General features: G+C 47.9%; 1 protein-coding gene across 2 annotated transcripts in view; it reads left to right on the forward strand.

The window, feature by feature from the left end:
* SLC22A1 (solute carrier family 22 member 1) overlaps positions 1-17,711 on the forward strand; it is a 35,434-nt gene that overhangs the window by 6,634 nt on the left and 11,089 nt on the right. For both annotated transcript variants that reach the window (XM_003898359.5, XM_003898360.4), the window contains exons 2-8: positions 603-706; positions 2,639-2,793; positions 4,687-4,855; positions 6,772-6,886; positions 7,085-7,191; positions 10,192-10,406; positions 14,062-14,170. In XM_003898359.5, coding sequence (XP_003898408.2) covers positions 603-706; positions 2,639-2,793; positions 4,687-4,855; positions 6,772-6,886; positions 7,085-7,191; positions 10,192-10,406; positions 14,062-14,170 — 974 coding nt within the window. The remainder of the gene's footprint in view (positions 1-602; positions 707-2,638; positions 2,794-4,686; positions 4,856-6,771; positions 6,887-7,084; positions 7,192-10,191; positions 10,407-14,061; positions 14,171-17,711) is intronic.

A 17,711-nucleotide genomic window follows, 5' to 3' on the forward strand; every position in this document is an offset into this window, starting at 1 on the left:
GCTTACTATTGACTGGAAGGAAGCTTTGCCAATCACATAAACAGCCCATGAACACATATTTTGTATGTTATATGTATTATACACTGTATTATTACAATAAAGTAAGCTAGAGAAAAGAAAATGTTAAGAAAATAATAAGGAAGAGAAACTATATTTGCTATTCACGAAGTGGAAGTGAATCATGATCAAGGTTTCACCCTCATTGTCTTCAGGTTGAGTTGGCTGAGGAGGAGGAGGAAAAGAGGGCTCGGTCTTGCTGTCCTGGAGGGCAGAGGCAGAAAAGGTGGAAGAGGTAGAAGAAGAGACAGGCACACTCAGTGTAACTTTTACTGGAAAAAAAAAAAAATCTATAAGTGGACCCGTGCAGTTCAAACCCATGTTGTTCAAGGGTCAATCGCATTTGATATTTGCTGAGTGATTCATCAGAAACTTTGAATTTGTCTTATGAAAATGTAGTAGGAGAAAACTCTGTGAAATAGCCCAGGGATACCAAGTTTCATGAAACGCATTTGCTTTGGTGAAGAGAAGATGGAAAGGTATAGTCCTGACTCACACATCATTCTGTGCTTTTGGTCCTCCTCCTGCTGCGGTGTGACTGGCAGTTCAACCTGGTGTGTGCTGACTCCTGGAAGCTGGACCTCATTCAGTCCTGTTTGAATGCGGGCTTCTTGTTTGGCTCTCTGGGCATTGGCTACATTGCAGACAGGTATGTAAAGGCCAGTCCAGGTAAGCCTCCCCTGACTGCCATGAGAACAGATTCTAAGGGACAGTGGTGGAGAACATGACCAGTCGGAATCAACTGCAGAAGCTGCTGGAGACAAGACACAGCAGACCCTGCTTTGGGCTACTGTGGGGCTGCCAGGGGAATGGTGGAGAGACCTGAGGTGTGTTTCAGGGTCGAAGCTGCATGTGGATTCTACAGTTGGCAGGCTGAGAGAAAGGGAGGACACAGGAAGGTTGATGCTTCCAGCAGGTGCATGTTCGTGAGGCCATTTTGAGATGGGAGGCAGAGGGTTAGGAATGGATTTTGTTTCAGCAGTTGATAGGGGAGAGGTTATAGAGGAAGCTAGAGCTCTTAGAGATGTTAGGTTTGGAGATGTGTTGCATGGCCTGAGACATCTACGAAGAGATGCCAAGGAGCCACTTGGGTATGTGAGTGAGCTCTGGAAAGGGGTATGGGCTGGAGTTCAATATCGGGGGTTTTTCACCAGTAGTTGGTATTTAAGGCTATACAGCATATCAAGATGCGCTGGAAGAGGGTGTTGAGAGAGAACTGCAATGCAGAAACGTAGGCAGGGAAAGTGCCTTGGCAAAGGAGATGTAGGAGAAATGGCAGCGAGATCAAAGGACAACTGTTCTCCAGGGCACTTGTGGAAATGCACCAGGAGACCCCGAGGAAGAATGGTCAGAATCTGCTGTGCGGGGCGGGGCACCCAGGACAGGGTGGTTGGAGAAAACTGGAAGGCAGGAGAGTGGAGTTGCGTGGCAACTCTTTAAAACAGCGTGGGGAGGGTCCAGGATGAGGATGCCGATAGGGGAGGGAATCAGGGATGCAGGAAGAAGAGAGGGGCCTGAGACCTAGGCCTGGTGGGGGTCTGGGGCCCAGCTCAGAGGTGGAGACAGAGAGAAGGGACAGAGAGCCAGGTGCTGCTGCAGGAGACATGGAGAGGAGACAGAGCTGCCCCAGGAGACAGGGAGAGGGGATGGAGCCAGGTACCGCTGCAGGAGACAGGGAGGTAGGACAGAGCCAGGCACTGCCCCAGGAGACAGGGAGAGGAGACAGACCCAGATGCCCCTGCAGGAGACAAGGAGAGGGGATGGAGCCAGGTGCCGCTGCTGGGACTAAGCATCCCTGGTTAGAAAACGTGGCTTCTGGCAGAAGTTCCTATGGTTTCATAAAGGGTGAGGGTTTACTGGCTGGTTTGGGGCTGTCCTGAGGTGGGGTGGAGGTCTGAGGCCAGGGGACACAAAATAGACAAGTTAAGTGGCATGGTGGAGGCAGGTGGGGGTGGCCGAGGGCATGGGGTTGGCAGGCGGGTGGGGAGCACGGGCGGGTGGGCACACCGCGTGGCCTGCCCTTGGCTTCTTTCCTTGGCTCTGGGAGAACGTGGGGTGTGGTTGAAAAGATTGGGTGGGAATAGTGCAATCCTAGAGAGTAATTTGCCCATTTCATTCCTGGAAAAAGGAGAAGAGAAACAGCCTTGTATGGCTACACTATCAGAGCTCAATATGGCACAGAAAAGCTTCCATGATGGTTGATAAGACTATGGGAGCAAGGAAGCCTGGTTTGGGTGCAGCCTGACCAGTGGCGATAATAATGATGCCATCTGTTAAATATGAAGATAAGGTGAAGGGACAGGCATGAGAACTGGAGAGGGGCTGCAGGCACTGCCCGGCTGAACTGTGATGCTCTGGGAGCACTCAGACTCCTCTTCAGACCCAGCAAGGCTGGAGAGCTTGTAGGGACAGATGAACAGTCTGGGTGGTGCACTGGGCACTGCTGTCCTGATAGACCCTGCAGTTTCCCAGGACAGTGGTGCAGTGTCCTCTGACTGTGACCCTTGGCATTCCACCATGAATGTCTGACCCCAAATTTCAACCTCTCCCACCTGCACTCCATGTCTCCTTGTCTCTGAAGGTTTGGCCGTAAGCTGTGTCTCCTGAGTACCGTGCTGGTCAACGCCGTGTCGGGTGTGCTCATGGCCTTTGCGCCCAACTACATATCCATGCTGCTCTTCCGCCTGCTGCAGGGCCTGGTCAGCAAGGGCAACTGGATGGCCGGCTACACCCTAAGTAATTATCATGGGACTGAGGCCAGGTCTCAGGGTAGAATGGGATGGGCCTAACGTGGGTGGGGGGTTGTTTCTGGGGTCAGGGAGCTTGCGGGGGCACCAGTTCCTTGTTGTTATGTGACTAGGGCAGGACGTGGGCTAGAATGGCCTCCTGTCTTTTTGTGTCTGAGACACTTAAATTATTACTTAGATTAGTGATTTACTAATCAACTAATGTATTTGGAGAACAGAAAGACCCCATGCTGATGTGCTCACAGCAGTCGGGGGCGGGGGGGTGCAGAAGAGGAGATAAGTGAGAGAATATTCTAGCATCTTACGTAAGAAAGAACCAGCAACTCCTTAAAAGAAATACAGCAAACTCGATGGGCTTGAATGGCACTCAAGAATCAGAAGAGAAAACAGGAGCAAATAAAATAAGGATTTTGAAAATCAGGATTTTGAAAAAGTTGAAGTATAAACCAACATGAGGAGTTTTACATATCAGCCTTTTTTTCCCCCTTTCAAATATTCTACAAAGATTAAGAATACAAAACAAAAAACCTTTTCCGGGAGGGAAGCAGCCTAAGAGTTGTCTGTCCGTCCCCAGGCCAGGGCACGGCACACAGCAGTGAGGATTAGCCATGCTTTTACTCCTTTGTCGGGGGGAAAAAAGAAATAGACATGTTTTATCATCTTCGAAAACAAGGTGCTATCACTTGGCATTCTGAGAACTCATTCACTAGGGCCAAGAGGATCCACCTACGTTCCTGCCTTGAGATGCCATGAGCAGCCTGGTGAAGCTGAGGTGGCTCAGCCCCATTAGTGTGGAGCCTGTGACAGCCTCTGCTGCTAGGCACCGTCCCACACACGGTTAGGGGGTCTGACCCGGGACCACATCCACGCTCCAACACCACGCGCAGCCCCTCCACCCATGACTCCCCTGATTTCCTTTTCCCCTTTTCATTTTTGTTCCCCTAACATGTATCACGCTTTAACATAGGATTGCATTCTCTTATCTGTGATGTGGATCATCTGCCAAATGAGGCCTCCAAAGGCAGGAGTCTACCTCCTGTGCTCACGATGTACCCCAGACACCCTGAACAGTGCCAGGTCCCCAGTAGGCACTCAAAGATATTTGCTAAATGAATGAACACCCCTGGGGTCCTGACAAATATTCCAGCTGAGTCTGGAGCTTCTGGAGGAAGGCGCTGGGGAGGAGAGGCCTGTGGACTGAGTCCTGAAGCAGGCAGAGGGGAGTGCAGCTGGTAACGGAACATGCAGAAAGGGACAGTCAGTGCCGCAATAAACATACGTGTGCATATGTCTTTATAGCAGCATGATTTATAATCGTTTGGGTATATACCCAGTAATGGGATGGCTGGGTCATATGGTACATGTAGTTCTAGATCCTTGAGGAATCGCCATACTGTTTTCCATAATGGTTGAACTAGTTTACAATCCCACCAACAGTGTAAAAGTGTTCCTGTTTCTCCACATCCTCTCCAACACCTGTTGTTTCCTGACTTTTTAATGATCGCCATTCTAACTGGTGTGAGATGTACCCTAGAACTCAAAGTATAATAATAATAATAATAATAATAATAATAATAATAAAGAAAGGGACGGTCAGGGAAAAGCCAGAGAAGGAAGCAGCCTGGTGGATCTCCGGGGCGTTGGTTTGATGGGTCCGGGGCCCCAGGGAGAAGGGGATGCGTGAGCGCGGCTGTGATTTGGGAGAAGGAGGAATGGGAGACACACAAGAGAGAAGCCTGGGAGCAGGTGGGGCTCGTCAAGGCCGGGTGGGAGCTTCCTGCGGGGAGACAAGCTGGACTGGGGCTGGAGCTTCTGAACGCACAGCGACGGGTTTTTGTGCTCCTGCGAGGAACCCGCATAACGACCACGCTTCCTGTTTCAGTCACAGAATTTGTTGGCTCGGGCTCCAGAAGAACGGTGGCGATCATGTACCAGATGGCCTTCACGATGGGGCTGGTGGCGCTTACCGGGCTGGCCTACATCCTGCCTCACTGGCGCTGGCTGCAGCTGGCAGTCTCCCTGCCCACCTTCCTCTTCCTGCTCTACTACTGGTGAGGCCCTTCCTCCCGCCTACGGCTGCATTTTCTGTCCTCTCGAAGAACCAGGCTCTTGGAGTGGGGGGCACCTACAGGTGGTCTTCCAAAGGCCATGGTGTCCACATGGATAACGCACGGGGCTGCGCGGAGCCCGGCGCCTCCCACACGCATAATGCATAGGGATGAGCGGAGCTCGGCGCTTCCCACACGCATGATGCATTGGGATGAGCTGGGCCCGGGGTTTCCCACACGTGTGATGCATTGAGGTGAGCTGGTCCCGGAGTTTCCCACACGCATGACGCGTAGGGATGAGCGGAGCCCGGCGCTTCCCAAACGCATGATGCGTTGGGATGAGCCGGTCCCGGGGTTTTCCCACAGGCATGATGCATAGGGCTGCACAGAGCCCGGGGTTTCCCACACACATATCGCATGGAGCTGCGTGGAGCCAGCGCTTCCCGCCACTTGTACTGTTCAGGTTATTCTGTTATGACCAGGCGGCCCTGGTTACATGTGGAGCCATCCTCAGACAAAGCCTGTTTAGATTGGTTTCCCCAGATAAAGGTGAGCCATGCCAAGAGTCAGACAGAAATCCAGGGAAACGCAGGGCCTCAGCATGTGCACCTTCCAGAAACACAAGGCCAGGCCTCGCTCCCCGGTGAAGGAGGCCAGCTTTCTGAAGGTTGCTCAGTGGCCTTGGGAAATCTGTATCAGCGTCCGGTGGTAGGAAAGCCTCCATCCGTGGCAATTCCACTGCAATGGCTACCACTCCCGAGAGTCCCCTAGAGTCTCTCCTAGGGGTGCTGGCATGAAGGCAGATATTCTGTTATCTTCTTGATCCTCTCCCTCTTCCCCCTCTTCTCTTCCTCTCTGCTGTCATCTCTGCTCTTCTCCCACTTCTTCATTTTTATAGCACTATTGGTATTATTAATAAGGCTCTGAAGTGCCTCTCATCTAGCCATAGAGTAGACATTTGATCTTGATTGAATGAATGAATGACAGAACGAAGGAACAACAGGCCTACTCAGTGCAACGATCTCTGGGGAATGTGTACCCTGAGCCATTATGAAACAGAATCAGTCCAAACAAGGTGTTAATCATATTTGCTGTGAGTGCTTGGCAGGCTCTGAAGGGCAAAGAACTCCACAGGTCAGTTTTTATTGTGGTGGAGAAAAGAGGAGGTAGCCACAGAGGAATTTCTCATCCCTCCACCTTTTGTCTTCGTTTTGCTGAGAGTAGACCTCATCTGTGGGTGGCACTAGAGTTAGCCCAGTCTCCCTAAACAAAAGAGTTGTACACGTATGGCTAGGAAGTTCTGCCTGCCCCCTGCCTCGTCCGTGTGAAAGGCAAAGTCTGCATAGTCAGGCAGGGTGAGGCAATCAATGCCTGCCAGCTTTCAGAAGACCCTTGTGCCAGAAAGGCCGAGTCTTTGAGTTGTACCCTCCTCGTCCCGTTTGAAAGAGACAGCATGGTGTTGATTTGATTTTAAAGGACAGTAAATACATTTTATTTTGTTTGGGAAATATTTTGAGAAGTGTTCAACAGCCCTTGTATTGCCTGGAGATACCCTGATGTCATCGGGTAATGTACACGGAGCATCTCCTTTGTGAGCGTTTTCCCTGGGGGACAAAGGCTGCCACGTCCAGGAGAGATGGGACCCCTGCTGCACAGAAGGAAGGCTACATAGGAAGTGACGGCTCCCTTTTGGTCTATAAATCTTAGGTGACACTAGGAGTATGAGTGACCCACAGAGCTCCCGCCTGTGCCACATGGGCTAATAGCGCACAGTGACCCCAGGTCCTCATCTTCTTGAAGGATTACTATCCCAGTGTGAGGGGGGCAGGCTGCACTGAGCAACAGCATCACCCTGCTCAGGGAGGAACGTCAGATGAATTCCAGGGAAAACGCCAGATAGTGATGAGTGGTGTCTGCAGGTGTGTGCCGGAGTCTCCTCGGTGGCTGTTATCACAAAAAAGAAACACTCAAGCAATAAAGATCATGGACCACATCGCTCAAAAGAATGGGAAGCTGCCTCCTGCTGATTTAAAGGTGAAATCTAGGAAGGGGTATCTCGCATCACTGAATCTGGGGCTGGGTTCCGGTGCAGATTCTCCTGGGGCTGCCAGGGGAAGGAGCAGAACTGGGCTCCTTGTCATGGGTGTGAAGCACAGGGGTGGCAAGGCCCACCTCCCAGGTGGCTCTGCTCATGACAGCGGGAGGGTGGCTGATGCTCTCCCTCCCTCCTAGATGCTCTCCCTCGAACAGGATGTCACCGAAAAGCTGAGCCCTTCGTTTGCAGATCTGTTCCGCACGCCATGCCTGAGGAAGCGCACCTTCATCCTGATGTACCTGTGGTGAGGGGCATTCCTGTGCGTTTCCCCAGGCAGAATCAGCGCGCTTGCCCAAACACTGGCCTATAGTTTAGAGACAGTGGAATAGTCAGGTGGAAAAAGAGAAAGGGAAAAGGAATTTTAATATAGTTGTGAGTGGTCAAAGAGCTCTTTTTATTTCTCCTTTGGGGATTGAATAATAAGAAAAAGGCTTCATTTTAGTAAGGGGCATTTGATACCTATGGGAGGTCACCAGTGGGATGAATGAAATAGGATAAAGGGTTGTCAGGGCTGCCTCCATCCCACATGGTCTCATCTTCTGGGAACAGCCAAGTCTTGACTCAGCGTCAGAAGGTGGATGAGAGCTCCTGGAGCTTTCGAGGAGGAAGCTCCATTCCTCGTATCTAAACACTCTAGAGACCCCACCTGAGCGTCTCTGTGCATTTGTTACCTATTGACTAGAAGATGCATACCCACAGGGACCCACCCACACACGCTTTGCACATTCCAGGGATCTGCATGCTCCCCCAGCTGCTGTCATGAGCAGGAATCCCCTGCCCTGCTCCCTCGGAGGACGCTGGCTCACCTCCTCTGTGCAAGGGCTTTCCCCTCAGGATACAGTGAGGGCCCGCAACTGCACTCTGGGCCTCGCCCCTTCAGCCGAAGCATCTCTGCTACCCAGGCACACTTGTTTGCGCTTCTATGTGAGGTTTCACTGGAACAAAGAGTTTGTAGTAAGTCAGTGCCTGGCATATTGCAGACCCTCAATCAATATTTGCTGAAAGTTGAATGAGTAACCACTGTGCCCCAGAATCTGTCCAGGTTCACCATGTCCTCTCTTGCCTCATCCTTCACCTTCTCTGTCTCCGAGTTTGCCCTTGGGGTCCTGCACCCAGCCACATGCTGGGCCCGTGACCCTTTGCAAATAGCCCCATGTACCTGGCGGGTTTCCATGGATTCTCAGTGCTGGACTCAGCGTGGAGGCTGGGACTGGCCGCTGCAGTGGAAATAACTGCCCGCTCTGCTGCGCTGTCCAGCTCCCCTCCCCAGCCCCGAGACTCCCTGCAAGGCAGCGTTTTTGACTTTTTTTGACTTTTCTGTTCTCTTACCCCCACCTCCAATCCTCTGGCAAGTTCCATCAGCTAGCTTGGAAATGCCTTCAGAACCTGCTGCTTCCCACCGTGGGCACCCTGGGTTCCCTTGCTGGGGTTGTAGCCCTGTCCTTGGCACTAATTATTTGTATAAATGTCAGCTGTTCCATGGACACTTCTGCAGCATCTCTTACCTGCATTGCTGTAAGTGCCTTTTGGGTGGCCTACTGGCTTTACCCATGCCCCTCGGTGCTCCACAAAGAAGGCAAAGGCATCCCTTAGGGCTCAACAGACCTTGTCTCTCCCTGTTTATCCTCTGCTGGCTTCCTAATCACTGACAATAAAGCCAGATCCTTCTCTGTGGCCCACAAGGCCTCACGCCATTGGCTCCTGGACGCCCTTTTCCACTGTCCTGCTCGTTGTCATGACTGAGACTCAAAAGGTCTGTCCACCATGTCCTGGCCGTGTGACCTTCCAAAGGGCCTTAATCTCTCTGTGACTCAATTTCCCCCTCAGTAATGAGAGAAGTGATAGTACCTATCTCATAGATGTGTTGGGAGGATTAAGGAGATTATATGTGTAACTGACATAGAAGAGGGTAGAGCATCGATGCAGGAAAATGTTCAATGTCAATGTGTTTTTTGTTGTTATTTTAATACGCACATGCAATTCATGGGTTCTGCCCACAGGTGGCAGCCTGGCACATTTGTTAACTGGCTTGTTGACAGGAAAATCAAGGTTATATGTTCCTTTCTCTTAAACCAGTTTCTTTATCAGTAATATGACTGTTGTCTTTAACTGGCTAAATGGTATGGAGGCACTCAGGCTAATCTCAACTCACTGAGTTGGTTGCAGGCAAGCACCTTCTTTCTTGTTTTCTTGACCCTTGGTCCAATCAGGAATAATTTAGGACTAGAAACAAAAGCATCTCAATGCTTCTTCAGGCGAAATTTTATCAAACAAGGAGATATATTCCTTAGCAACATCCATTTTCATCTCAGTTTTGGAGCTGATAGGCAATTTGCATGCTGGGATGAGACAGTAATTTCTTATGACCCAAATCTCTTCTCACAATGTAAATATGACTGTAAAAGCTTTCTAGCTTCCAAATGATATTTTCCCCACAAAGTGACACACGAGGCGCCCTGCATTTTGGCTCAGGTGAGAGTGATTTAGCTAGGCCTCGGCTCTGTGTGCTGTATGCTGTAATGTTGCTACATTTTCTCAAATATGGGCAGAGGGAGTGTACAGTGGATGGAAGAGTATAGGCGAATCAACAGCGCCCACTAAGGACAGTGTAATAAGGGGCAGGGAACGCCATGGTGTGGTTGGAAAGACCTGGCTCATGCCTCTCTGTTGTGCTGTGAGTCCTCCGAGTGCCCTGAGTGCATACTGTGTGCCGGGAACTATAATTGGCACTTCTGTACGCTAACTCAGTGAGTACTCAAGACAAACAGAAGTGGGAGGTACTATTACGATCCCATTTACAAACGAAGGAACTGAGGCCCAGAGAGGTTAGTTAACTTCCTCAAGGTGACACAGCTCATAAAGCAGTCTGACACCTGCCCCCTTACTTCCTGCCCTCTCCTGCCCACCTCCTCGTAGGCCTGTTGGAGTGTCCAATGAGGTTACGCACGTGAAGGGCTGGTGTAGAATCAGACATCTAAGTGTGCGGTGAACAGTAGCCATCATCACGTGCAATCTCCAGGAGACTTGGGGGGCATATCCTACAAGTGATACTCTCACATCTATCATGAAAAAAAATTTATCATCAAGGGCCCTTCTAGGACACGCTCTCTCATTTTTACTCTCCTCTCCTCATATTGCTCTAGGGCATTCTAAACCCAGTGATTCAAGCTCTTCTCCATCTGGGAGGGGCTTCTTTATCAGTCTCTGACTCACGCCTTTGACTTGAAACCTCCTCTCGGCTCAGGTTCACCGCCTCTGTGGTCTATCAGGGGCTGATCCTGCACATGGGCGCTACCAGCGGGAACCTCTACCTGGATTTCCTTTACTCCGCGCTGGTCGAATTCCCGGGGGCCTTCATCACCCTCATCACCATTGACCGCGTGGGCCGCATCTACCCCACAGCCGTGTCAAATCTGTTGGCGGGAGCAGCCTGCCTTGTCATGATTTTTATTTCACCTGGTGAGTTCTCTGCTTTCATCATTTCCCAGGCAATCAAAGTGTGGGGAGAGTGTCGTAACTCTTTGATAAGCCTCTGGAATGAGAACAAAGATGAGGTGCTACCTTTGTCTAAGATGTGTTTTTAAATTTTAAATTGAGGGGCCGGGCGCAGTGGCTCATGCCTGTAATCCTAGTACTTTGAGAGGCGGAGGCACGTGGATCACCTGAGGTCGGGAGTTCGAGACCAGCCTGGCCAACATGGTGAAACCCTATGTTTACTAAAAATACAAAAGTAGCCGGGCTTGGTGGCAGGTGCCTGTAATCCCAGCTACTCTGGAGGCTGAGGCAGGAGTATGGCTTGAATCCAGGAGGCAGAAGTTGCAGTGAGCCGAGATCACACACTCCAGCTTGGGCAACAGAGCGAGACTCCATCTCCAAAAAAAAAAAAAAAACAAAAAAACCCCCAAAATTAAATTAAGTTTTAACATACATACAATCAGCAAACAATAAGTGCACGACTCCATGAGTGTGTAAAAATGTGTACACCCGGGCAGCATGATCCTCATAAAGATGGAGAACAATATGCCAACTTCTCCAAAGCCTCCCTCATGCTCCTTCACAACAACCCCCGCCACCCCTCCAAGGTCACCACTACCCTGCCCTTTGTCACCACAGATTGTGTCTGTTCTTGAGCTTCATATAGATGACACCATACCAAATACATTATTTTTGTTGTTGTTGTTGTGTTTTGAGACAGAATCTTGCTCTGTTATTCAGGCTGGAGTTCAGTGGTGCAATCAACAGCTCACTGCAACCTTGAACTCTTGGGCTCAAGGTATCCTCCCACCTCAGCCTCCTCAGTAGCTGGGACTACAGGCGTGAGCCTCCATGCCAGGTTAATGTTTTCATTTGTTGTGGAGATGGAGTCTTACTATGTTGCCCAAGCTGGTCTCAAACTCCTGGACTCAAGCAATCCTCCCACCTCAGCCTTTCAAAGTGCTGGGATTATAGGCACAAGAAATTCATCATTGCACCTATGAGATCCACCCATGTTGTCACATGAAAGTGTAGTTGGTACTTCAAACAAAATTATTGTGTAGCATTGCATTGTGTAAATGTGACACTCTGCATCCCTTTCACTGTTGATTGTCACTTGTGTTGTTTCCAACGTTTGCCACTTATTGGGACTAAAATCATCCTTGCACGTATCTTTGGGTGGGCACATGCTCTCATTTCCCTTGGGTACAGGTCTGTGAGAGTACTTGCTGGGTCCCAGGGAGGCATATGTTTAGCTCTAGCAGACACTGCCAAACAGCTTTCCAAAGTGGTTAGACCATTTTATGCTCCTCCCAGGAACACATGGGAGCTCCAATTATTCCAGATCCTCCCAACACTTGATATGGCTCGTCTTTTTAAGAGTGGCCATTTCGGTGGATGTACACTTTAGTCTGTAATTCTTACAATCAAAGATAAACCAAGCTACATTTAAACCTAAAGCAGATTAACTTCCGTCAGTTTTAATTTGAGTACATAAATTGCCTTTCACATTCACTGCTCTTGGATATGTTGTAAAATAAATACAAGGGCAGATTTGCTCTTTTCTCCGTTTTTATTGCATGTGCTCTGCACTTGTTGGTTTAGTGAGTCATTTTGACAGGCTTTCGGGCAGGGTATTGTAGAGACCGTTCTGTGAAATCTGTATGCCCAAGAACTAGGCTATATAGATCAGGCTGGAAAGAAAAATGGGTGGGGAAAGAAAGCTCAGTTTTCTTTTCTCTTTTTTCATGGAGAAAGAACAGAGAACACAGGAAAAGGGGCAGCATGGATTTGAAATAGATTTTGCCCACTTTCTTCCCAATCTCTCTGTTTTTGGAATCCTGGGTAAGATGTGACGGATGGGCAGACTTTTAAAAAGTTAACAGCATTGAGTGCCAAGAAGGAGGGCAATCAAGGGCTAAGTCCATTCAGTTGTCACCTGGACAGCGCCCAGGCATGGTCCCCTCCCCAGCCTCCTCCTCCCAGTTCCTGCCCGCCCCTCGTCCCTCTGTCTTAGTCCTTATCACATTTTAGGACAGTCATTCATTCCTCCAGCAGGAAATATCTCCAGGCTTTCTATATGGCTGGCGGGTATCTAGGCGCTAGAATTTCAACCATGAGCAAAGCAGAAAGAGTTCCTGCTCCATGGAGCTGACATTCCAGAGGGAAAAGAGAAGGATGTCAGTGCTTTCTACAACAGGCACGGGAGGTCTGAGGAGGCCTAAATGAAGTGGGAAGAGCCATGTAACAATCTGGGGAGAGTTTTCTGACACATGCAAGGCCCTTGTGGGGAGAAGAGTATGGCATTGCGGGGACCGCTCAGGATCTAGGGACCAGGGTCAGGTGAGCTCGTGGGGAGCAGTGCAGCGAGGCATGGAGTGAGCTGGGAAATAGCCAGCTGTGGACTTCATCCCAAGAGTGGTAGGAAACCACTGGTGGCTTTGAGCAAGGGTGGACTTGACCTGACTTCAGTCTTAACTGGATCCCTCTGGCTGCTGTAACGAGTGGCCCTGGTGGTGCAGAGTGGAGACGTGGTCGGTTCTTTGAAGCCAGGGATGCTGTTCACCTCTGGTCAAGCATCACCAGGCTAACAACCTATGAACGTGGACCTCCCTTGAGGCATTGGAGTGAACTGCTTGCCTTTTATCTTTTAGAAGCTAGATGAGGTGTGGTCCTTAACAGAAGGCTCAGCTTGGCTTCTCTATCAGGGCTGAGAGCTGCAGGAGGCAGAGAGACTGTATCGCACCCGTGAGACGGGCAAGGGGCACTCTCGTTTGGACCCTCACACTGGCTAAGTGAAATGAAACAAGACTTCCATAAATAGCCAGTATCTGGGGACAAGGGTCAAGCTGACATCGTGTCTGTGACCACAGAGGCCTTTATAGTAAGCTGGTGTGTCACAGGGTCACTTGCATTTCAGTGCTGGGGGTAACCCATGCAGAGAAGATGCTGGTGGTTATTAAGGATCTGAGCTTCATTCCAGTGGAGCCAAAATCTTTGATCATTCTCAATAGCGAGAGGGCTTTCTGGGCCTTCAGATGGTCAAGAACCCCACAGCAGCCTGCCAGCGAGAAACAAGGGCTCGCTTCCCTAATTCTCAGCCTCTGAGACTTTTACGAAAGGTGATTCGGTTAAAACTATATTGGAAACAAATATTAGATTGAGGAGTAGAAATCTGTTTTGTTAGTTTAAGAACTACTACTAGGGGGATTATGTTTATTGAGTACTTTTTGTGTTTCAGGCACTGAACTAGCAATGGATACTATCATGTAATAAATAAAAAGCCAACTTTAAAATTCTGTGGTCACAGTGGACATTTGACACACATCAGCTCTAAGTCTCATGACGATCTGTCAGCTGGGTGTCATTATTCCCATTTTACAGCCCAGGAAACCAGGCTGAGATTCAAAAAGCCCATTCTTTTCCCTGCACAATGGAGTCTTCTTGAATATGTCATCATCAAATCCCCAAATCTCTTGAGACTCAGTTGACTTATCTCTAAATGAGAAAGTTAGATAAGACAACCTTCCAGGCCCACCAGCTCTGACAGTCCAAGCATGACCCACCGTGGCCTCTCTCAGTAACTCAGAGAACGAAGCCCCTATCCACCACCCGCACCCTCTTTGTGCTTCCTTTCCAGACCTGCACTGGTTAAACATCATACTCATGTGTGTTGGCCGAATGGGAATCACCATTGCATTCCAAATGATCTGCCTGGTGAATGCTGAGCTGTACCCTACATTTGTCAGGTGAGTGCATGGAACAGGGGTAGCCAGTGACATGGCTGTGAACCCACCAGCTCAGTGGGAACCAACTTCTCCAAGGTGCTTCCTCAAGATGCCCCCGCATTGCTCAGTTTGGACATTGAGGGTCATTGTTAAGAAATCACATTCAGAGAGTTGGGGTGAAGCATCAAGAGAGGGTCAACCCATAATTACGGCAAAAAATGTGAAACGGGACCCTGTGAGCTGACAGATGGTGTCAAAGTTGTTCTGTACATACAACAAGTAGAAGAACAAAAGGCGGCTGGTGTAGAGAAGTGAGCACTGGACAGGGACTTGGGAGATCTGTGTTGTAGCCCTGTCCTTGGCACTAATTTATTGTATAAACATCAGCCATTTCATTGACACTTCTGGGCATCATTTTCTTAAACAGCGGACATTTGTATAGTGACACATGAGTATTTCCATACTTGTGATTCCATTTAGCCCTTAAATTTGTTCTTGAGTATGATTATCCCCATTTTACATATGAGGAAGCTGTGATTTAGAAAGGGAAAGAAGCCTTGCAGGGATCAGACAGCTAGAAAGAAGCAGGGCTGGGTCAAGGACCACATCCTCCTGACCTGGAACCCTGTGGTTTTTCCATTACAGCACGTCACTGTTGTGTAAACTGAGGAACTTTTCAAAATTGTGGTAAAATATACATATTATGAAATTTACCATCTTAACCACTTTTAAGTGTACAGTTCAGTAATGTCAAGTACCTTCACACAACCAAGCTCCATAACTCTTCATCTTGCAAAACAGAAACTCTGTACTCATTAAACACTAGCTCCCCATGTTCTCCACCCTCCAGCTCCTGACAACCACCTGTCTACTTTCTGTTTCTTTGAGTTTGGTTAGTTTTAGTACCTCATATAAGTGGAATCATATAGTATTTGTCTTTGTATGACTGGCTTAGATCACTTAGTGTAACGGCCTCAAGGTTCATGTATGCTGTAGCATGTGCCAAAATTTTCTTCTTTTTAAAGGCTGAGTAATATTCCATTGTACATATGTACCACATTTTGTTTATCCATTCATCTCTCAATGGACACTTGGGATGCTCCACTGCTTGGCTATTGTGAATAATACTGCTATGGACATGAACGTACAAGTATCTCTTCAAGACATCTTTCAGTTCTTTGGGGTGGAATATCCAGAAGTGGAATTACTGGATCATAATGTACTTTCTATTATTAGTTTTTTGAAGGAACTGCCATATTTTTTTCCATAATGACTGCACCATTTTACATTCCCACCAGCAGTTCACAAGGGTTCCAGTTCCTCCACATCCTTGCCAACACTTGCTAATTTCTGTTTGTCTTTTTGATAGTAGCCGTCCTAGTGGGTTTGAAGTGTTATCTCATTGTGGTTTTGATTTCTCTGATGATTAATTATGTTGATCATCTTTTCATGTGCTTGTTGACTATTTGTGTATTTTCTTTGGAGAAATGTCTACTCAAGTCCTTTCCCCATTTTTGAACTGGTTTTGTTGTTGTTGAGTTGTAGCAATGGTTTATACAATCCGGAGATTGACCCTTTATCAGGTATAAACCTGCAAATATTTTAGCCCGTTCCATAGGTTACCTTTTCATTCTGTTGATTGTGACCTTTGATGCACAGAAGTTTTTGATTTTGATGTAGTCTAATTTATCTCTTTTTACTTTTGTTGCCTTTTCTTTTGGTGCTGAAGAACTTACTTTTTTTAAATCAAGTTTATTGAGGTATAATTGACATAGAGTAAAATTCACTGCTTCTAACATGCAGTTAGATTAGTTTGACGACACACACACACACTGTCTCGCACACGTATATATAGTCATTTAGCCACTGCCACGATTAAAATAGAGACTATTTCCCCCTCAAAAGGTTCTTCATGTCTCTTTGCAGTCAATCCCCTTTTCTTCTCATCTCCAGACCATGCAGTTTTAGCTTTTCCAGAGTGAGCTGTAGATGAAATAATAGGGCATGTCACCTTTTGTGTTTGACTTCCTTCACTTAGCATGACGAAACTCACCCACTTGTTGGATGTATCAGTGTTTTGCTTGTTGCTGCGTAGTCCTCCAGCATGTGAATGTCAGTGCGCCACAATTCATACACTGTTTAGCTATTCATCACTTGAGGGACATTTGGACTGCTTCCTTCAGAGTGATTCTGATGCAGACGCTATAGACACTTGGATGCAGGCCTTTGAGTGGATGCATGTTTTCATTTACGTTGGGTTAAAAACTCAGGAGTGGGATTGTTAGGTCATATGGTAAGTGTGTGTTTAACTCTATGAGAAACTGTCAGACCATTTTCTGAAGTGACTGTGCCATCTTGTGTTCCCACTAGCCGTGTTTCAGGAATCCTGTGGTTCCACATTCTCATCAGCGTTTGGTGCTGTCAGCCTTTTTTTTTTTTTTTTCCAGATGGAGTTTCACTCTTGTTGCCTAGGCTGGAGTGCAGTGGCATGATCTCCGCTCACTGCAACCTCTGCCTCCCAGGTTCAAGTGATTCTCTTGACTCAGCCTTTTGAGTAGCTGGGACTATAGGCATGCACCACTGCGCACGGCTCATTTTTTGTACTTTTAGTAGAGAGGGGGTTTCACCATGTTGGCCAGGCTGGTCTTGAACTCCAGACCTCAGATGATCTGCCTGCCTCCCAAAATTCTGGGATTACAGGCGTGAGCCACTGCACCTGGCCTGGTGTTGTCAGCTTTCTAAAAGTGGTTTTGGTAGGTAATGGTATTATTGTGACTTTATTTTTCCTAATTACTAATAATGTTGAGTATCTTTGCCTGTACTTACTGCCTTCTTGGAAGTTTTAAATGAAGGTTATTTTAATTATAAAAGTAACCATTTTGCTTAAAGTTCCAAGAAATTCTAGTTTGTTAGAAATTCCGTATGTTACCTTAAACTCTTTTTCCTCTGTATACATTGTTTCTTCTCCTTATGTCATCATACCAATAGTTTCTAGGAAACACCCCAGCTCCCCAGTCTCATCTTATACATGCACAGTGCTCTGAGCCCTTCAGTAAAGCCAGAAGACACCAGGATGGCCTTGATTCACTCTTACCTGACTAATCATTTATTAAGAGGCCATGTCTGAGACTCTCACTGGTAAAAAGTTACTTGGACTGAGTACAGGAGATGAAGGCAAATTAAAGAGAAAACCTTCTATATTTGGCAGTTCTGAGCCTAGAGTCTAAAATAGCCAGGCCAAACAATTCCATTGTCATGGCCACCGGGCCAAGGGGACTGACTCAAAATGTAAACTGTGAAAGGTACTGAGTGCATAGTTCTCTAGGGAGAAAGGGCAAGTAATCCATCCCTGAGGAGCCCTTGACCACTGCTCAGAGAGCCGGTGGGAGAATCCTTCTCATTCACTAGGGACGGAAGCTAGATGTTCAGAAAAAACTCTCAACTTCTTACCTACACACACGTGCACACACAAGGTAAGACAGTCATTCGAGTTCCAATATTTCTAATCAATTGAATCAAATTTAATTTGCAGGGAAGGGATAATTTCTGTGGCTTTATTACT

The sequence above is a fragment of the Papio anubis genome, chromosome 6, assembly GCF_008728515.1.
Source record: "Papio anubis isolate 15944 chromosome 6, Panubis1.0, whole genome shotgun sequence".
NCBI lineage: Eukaryota > Metazoa > Chordata > Mammalia > Primates > Cercopithecidae > Papio > Papio anubis.